Genomic DNA, 5,575 nt, shown 5'->3' with positions numbered 1-5,575 from the left:
ATATGTTTGCAAAACAATCAAAAGTGGTCAAGCAACAATTAATTTGCTACAGATTAAATTACAATAAAAGTCGGCAACTAATTTTTACAAAAGTCAGAAACGATTACAACAAAAAAAAATGGTGCACAAATAATCAAGTCATTAACTGGTCTTTGGATCAACTACCATGATAGAAAAATGTCAGACGTCCAATCTAGGCCGTGAGGAGAAAAAAAACCTTGAGTTATAGCCTAGCGAGCCTTAAAACCTAGCAGGGCCATGAAGGAGAGAGGCTCGCAGATCGCTCGCTCGGTACGAATATGATCGCTCGCCAGCAATGGATCGACTTATCGTAAGCATTTTCCTTGTCACAATTGAACGCACACAACATCGGAATAATTAAGCCACACTGCAAGCGAATGCATGCAGCAACGTAGCAGAAGCTAGCTAGCTATACCTAGCTGGACGCGCATGTGTATGCACAACGGCACGCGCCTGCATAGGCATGCATGTGCGTATGAAGCAAGCTAAGCATCTACGTACACATACGGAGAGAGAACCTAGCAAGTGGGTGCGCGCGCGTGCACGACCGATTTTTGCCCCGCATCGGTCGGCCGGCCGCAAGCATTTTCCAATAAATAAGGCTCTATGCATCCATTGATGCATAGGCCCGGACTATGTTCCCCATTTGGAAATAAAACTTTTGGTGTTGTTCTAGAAGAAGTCGAATCTAGTGTGTTCTAAGAAAACACAGTTAACTCCCACATGGCGTGATTTTTACTCTGGGAGTGGAGATTTAACGTAAATAGTGTTGTCCCATGATCTTCTTCCTCTTCGTATTTAGCAAATCTCAGTGATTTGACATGATAGTTAAGTGTCGACTTAGAATAGCAAATTAAAGAGTCCATTAAAGAAATGTACAATTTGTAAAAATAGTTATGGAAACAATGGCCCTGTGTATGTTTTCATATGGACTCCTCACCAAACCGTGGACTTTGATTAGAGGTTTATGTTGTGAAGTGTACAAGTAGATTGCCTAGCCCTTTCCATCAGTTCGGACTTTTGGTTTAAGTGGCTAGTGCATGACTTCAACATGGTATCGTAGCCTCTGCGTCTCGAGTTCAAATCCTGGCTTTCACATGGTTTTCGCAATTAAGCCTAAAAATTGCTGTTGTGTGGTTTTCGCAATTAAGCCTAAAAATTGCTGTTGTCCCCCTCTTTAGCCACCACTCCTGTTTCGGTATGCTCTTCTTCTTTCACGTGTTGACTTTCTCTTCTCCCGTCACACGCGAGTGGGGGTGTTGTGAAGTGTACAAGTAGATTGACTAACCCTTTCCATCAGTTCGGACTTTTGGTTTAAGTGGCTAGTGCATGAAGCTTAACAGTTTACAATAGAGGGTTGGCAAGCAGAAAACAACTAGTTGCACTCGGAGCCCCGAAGAAAACAAGGTCCCTCCTATCCATATGGCATATGCGCGCGGTGGAACAGTCATTGTCTTTAACATCTCCGACGCTTTCCTCGACGAGTCGAGAACGACGTCGGCGTAGGTTGGAAGTGAGGAAGCTGCAGAGTGCAGAGCAAGCCGGCCATGACGACCTTGACCTAGCTTTACCTATAGCAAGCTCTTGCGCTCGCCTTACCCGCCTATTTAAAGCCTGGCCTTGCCTCATTTGCTCTCACACATTATTCCACAACACAGTCTCGACACATTTGATCGATCGAGGTACGGTGGTGTTGCGAGGACCGAGAAGAGCAATGGAAGGTAGAGGGGTGCTCGTGGTGCTACTCCTGGGGCTTCTCCTCGGCCTCGCCGGATCCAGCCCGCCGCCGAGCCCGGTGGCCTGCACCCGAGGCACGTCCGACTGCATGGTCACCAACGTGTACGGCTCCTTCCCGGACCGCACCATCTGCCGCGCGGTCAACGCCACCTTCCCGCGCACCGAGCAGGAGCTCGTCGCGGCTGTGGCAGCCGCCGCCGCGGTCAAGCGGAAGGTCAAGGCGGCCACCAAGCACTCCCACAGCTTCCCCAAGCTGGCGTGCCCCGGCGGCCGCGACGGCACGATCATCAGCACGGAGCGGCTCAACCGGACGGTGAGCGTCGACGCCGCCAGCGGGCTGATGACGGTGGAGAGCGGCATGGTGCTCAAGGACCTGATCCAGGCCGCCGCCGCGGCGGCGCTAGCGCTGCCGCACTCGCCCTACTGGTATGGACTCACCATTGGAGGACTCCTGGCAACGGGTGCACACGGGAGCTCCCTGTGGGGCAAGGGCAGCGCCGTGCACGAGTACGTGGTAGGAATGAGGATCGTCACGCCAGCACCGGCGAGCCAGGGGTTTGCCGTCGTGAGGGAGCTCGCCGTCGGCGACCCCGACCTCGACGCAGTCAAGGTGTCCCTCGGCGTCCTCGGTGTCGTCTCCCAGGTACATACCTATGTGTATGGCTACGTACTACTAATGCATGCTCTATGAAATGTACATGCAACAGCAGGGTAGGCTAAACTATGGCTACTGTGTACGCGTGCAGGTTACATTTAAGTTGCAGCCGATGTTCAAGCGGTCGGTGACGTTCGAGAAGCGCGACGACACGGACTTCGCGGCGCAGGCGGCCGTGTGGGGCAACCTGCACGAGTTCGGCGACATGGCGTGGCTGCCGCGGCAGGGCAAGGTCATCTACCGCACGGACGCCCGCGTCCCCGTCTCCACGCCGGGCAACGGCCTCAATGACTACCTCGGCTTCCGCGCTAACCCGACGCTGGCGCTCATCACCGCCAGAGCGTCGGAGGAGCACCTGGAGGAGGACGGGAGCGACATCGCCCGGTGTCTGGCCGCGCGGTTGCCGCCGTCCTTGTTCGAGCTGCAGGGGTACGGCTTCACCAACGACGGCTCCTTCTTCACCGGATACCCGGTGGTGGGGTTCCAGAACCGCATCCAGGCGTCCGGCACGTGCATCAGCAGCAAAGAGGACGGGCTCCTCTCCTCCTGCACGTGGGACCCGCGCATCCGTGGCCCCTTCTTCTACCAGTCCGGCTTCAGCATCGCCGTCTCCAAGGCGCCTGCGTACATCGCCGAGATGCAGAAGCTCCGTGACCTCAACCCACGCGCCTTCTGCGGCCTCGACGCCAAGCTCGGCGTGCTGCTCCGCTACGTCAAGGCCTCCTCCGCGTACCTGGGCAAGTCCGAGGACTCCCTCGACTTCGACGTCACCTACTACCGGAGCTACACGGAGGGCGAGCCGCGGTCGCACGCCGACGTGATCGACGAGATCGAGCAGCTGGCGCTGAAGAAGTACGGCGCCGTGCCGCACTGGGGCAAGAACCGCAACTTCGTCTTCGACGGCGCCATCGCCAAGTACCCCAAGGCCGCCGAGTTCCTCAAGGTGAAGGCCAGGTACGACCCCGACGGGATCTTCTCCAGCGAGTGGAGCGACCAGGTGCTCGGCGTCAGCGGGAGCCCCAACGTCGTCGGGAAGGGCTGCCACTACAGGAATGGCGCGCTGCGCCGACGGCCGTGGCGTACGCCGACGGCCAAATGTCGGGGCCGTCGGCGTACTGCCCGGTCAGCCCAGCTGCTCGAAGCGCCCCTCGGCGTATAGCGCCCCTCGGCGTATGACACGCTATGCCGAGGGTGGCCCTCGGCGTATCGGCGGCCCTCGGCATAGGTTGAGGGTGCGACCCCGTCCCATCGCCCCGCGGCCATGCACCTAACTGGACCTTGACGGCGTGAAGCCTATGCCGACGGCCGAAGCGTAGCGTGCGCCAGCGTTCGCCAGGGCCTGCCGCGTGGCAGCGTACGCCGACGGCCTCACGCTCGGCGTAGCGTGCGCCAGCGCTCGCCAGGGCCTGCCGCGTGGCAGCGTACGCCGACGGCCTCACTCTCGGCGTAGCGCGCGCCACGGCTCGCCAGAGCCCGCCGCGTGGCAGCGTACGCCGACGGCCGCACCCTCGGCGTAGCGGTAACGACCGTCAGGTCGACGTCGTCCGTTAGCTTGCTACGCCGAGGGCTAGTACGCCGACGGGTGGTCGTCGCCCTCGGCCTTCGCCTTCTACGCCGACGGTCTCCTCTACGCCGACGGCCAGCTGGGCTGTCCCGAGGCTGACCTTGCCCGAGGAGCTATGCCGAGGGTCCCCGTCGGCGTACCATACGCCGAGGGCGAGGCGGTGGTACGCCGAGGGCCGCCGGCCGTCGGCACCTCGATGGATTCCTGTAGTGTGCGCCATTGAAGGGCTCTGCGTCTGCTCCGACGACTCGCACTGCGCGCCGGAGAAGGGCCTCTTCTGCCGGCCGGGGCAGCTGTTCGCCGAGGCGAGGGTGTGCTCGACCCGCCCCGCCGCCAGCGGCCTCAGGGACGAACTGTAGTCCAAGATGCATGCATGTCCCATGTTTGCATGAACGGGTCAGACCGCAATCTAATGTCCTGATCGCGATGATGAATTAATAATGTTGTGTAGGTGGCGTGGTGGGTTTGTTTTTTCCACTCCATTAGATTTGTGGATGTATATGTAGTTTGATACTACCTGGTGTTATCATATTGATTTTACTGTTGATTTTGGACAGCAAGCAGTTGAACGGCATGTGTTGCTAGCTACGTACTCCGTACTAGATGCCAAAGGTTAGACTTTGAGGCAGGTGATGCCTGATTGTCTGGTCAAGAGGTCTTAAAATTCTAATACTACCGGTGGTTAGTGAGTCGTGAGCGACGTGCCGGGCTCTGTGCTCACTTATCATTTTTAAGTGTGTAAATGTATACAATTTTGTAGGGAAGGGGTGGAAATGTTAACCTTGAATTGTTCAAGCTTTGGGATGTATTCTTGGGAGAGAAAAAATGATCAAGTACTTCAGTCATTGGCATTTCAAAAATACTTCATGGAATCATGGCTGCAATTTGTATACAAAGGAAAAATATTGGTGTCCGACTAGTGTTCTACTCAATTATCGGAGCTTTTTGATTCAAAGGGTTTGTATATGATTTTTGGAGGATTCAAATCTTGTGGCTTTTTCCTAAGGAGGTTGTTTGATTTGTAGGATTAAATCACATAGGATTTTTTCAAGGGATCATATGTACTACAGTTCATAAGAAATCAAACGTTCACTCAAATCTTCTTATTATCATCATGTATTTAAATGAATTAAACAAACTTTGGTGCATAATAAATCTTGTAGGATGGGAGTGAGCCACAATGTAATCCTACATTTTTCATAGTTTTGCTTTTTTAGAATCATGTGAATCAAAGAGGCCCCTAAGTGTGAAATGTATACCCTTTTGTAGCGAAAGGGTGGAAATGTTAACTTTGACTTGTTCAAGTTTAGGATATGGGGTGGGGGTGTGAATATGATCAAGTGTCCTAGCATTTCAAAAATACTTTGTGGCTGCAATTTTTGTCCGAAGGAAAATAGTTGGTACTCGTCATGAGGCAACAAGAGGCATTTGTTCTCTCTAGACTCAGTGCAATACGCTTACGATACTATTTTTTCTTACTCAAGCAGATGCACAAAAACTTTTTTGCATTAAAGTTCGATTCAACTGGACTGAAGGTCGTCGGTCAGCTGTCATTTGAATATGGATGAAAACAGAACAAATCATTTCACAAGCACAAT

The 5,575-nt window shown here is 54.1% G+C and overlaps 1 protein-coding gene across 1 annotated transcript; it reads left to right on the top strand.

Annotated features, from left to right (window-relative positions):
* The first annotated feature begins 1,719 nt into the window (after window positions 1-1,719).
* LOC124683254 (L-gulonolactone oxidase 2-like) lies at window positions 1,720-4,528 on the top strand. The gene is made up of 3 exons (XM_047217813.1): window positions 1,720-2,401; window positions 2,505-3,450; window positions 4,188-4,528. Exons 1-3 carry the CDS (start codon window positions 1,736-1,738, stop codon window positions 4,334-4,336), a joined length of 1,761 nt encoding a protein of 586 aa, XP_047073769.1. The 5' UTR covers window positions 1,720-1,735; the 3' UTR covers window positions 4,337-4,528.
* The last annotated feature ends 1,047 nt before the right edge of the window (window positions 4,529-5,575 follow it).

This window comes from Lolium rigidum, chromosome 1, assembly GCF_022539505.1.
Source record: "Lolium rigidum isolate FL_2022 chromosome 1, APGP_CSIRO_Lrig_0.1, whole genome shotgun sequence".
Classification (NCBI taxonomy): domain Eukaryota; kingdom Viridiplantae; phylum Streptophyta; class Magnoliopsida; order Poales; family Poaceae; genus Lolium; species Lolium rigidum.
The sequence above is the reverse complement of the archived record's forward strand: the minus strand, read 5'-3'. Positions and strand labels throughout refer to the sequence as shown.

Coding starts and splice junctions, on each gene's coding strand:
- LOC124683254 (XM_047217813.1), top strand. CDS start 1,736: ATGGAAGGTAGAGGGGTGCTCGTGGTGCTACTCCTGGGGCTTCTCCTC. Junction 2,402..2,504: donor TCCTCGGTGTCGTCTCCCAG/GTACATACCTAT, acceptor GTACGCGTGCAG/GTTACATTTAAGTTGCAGCC. Junction 3,451..4,187: donor CCCCAACGTCGTCGGGAAGG/GCTGCCACTACA, acceptor GGATTCCTGTAG/TGTGCGCCATTGAAGGGCTC.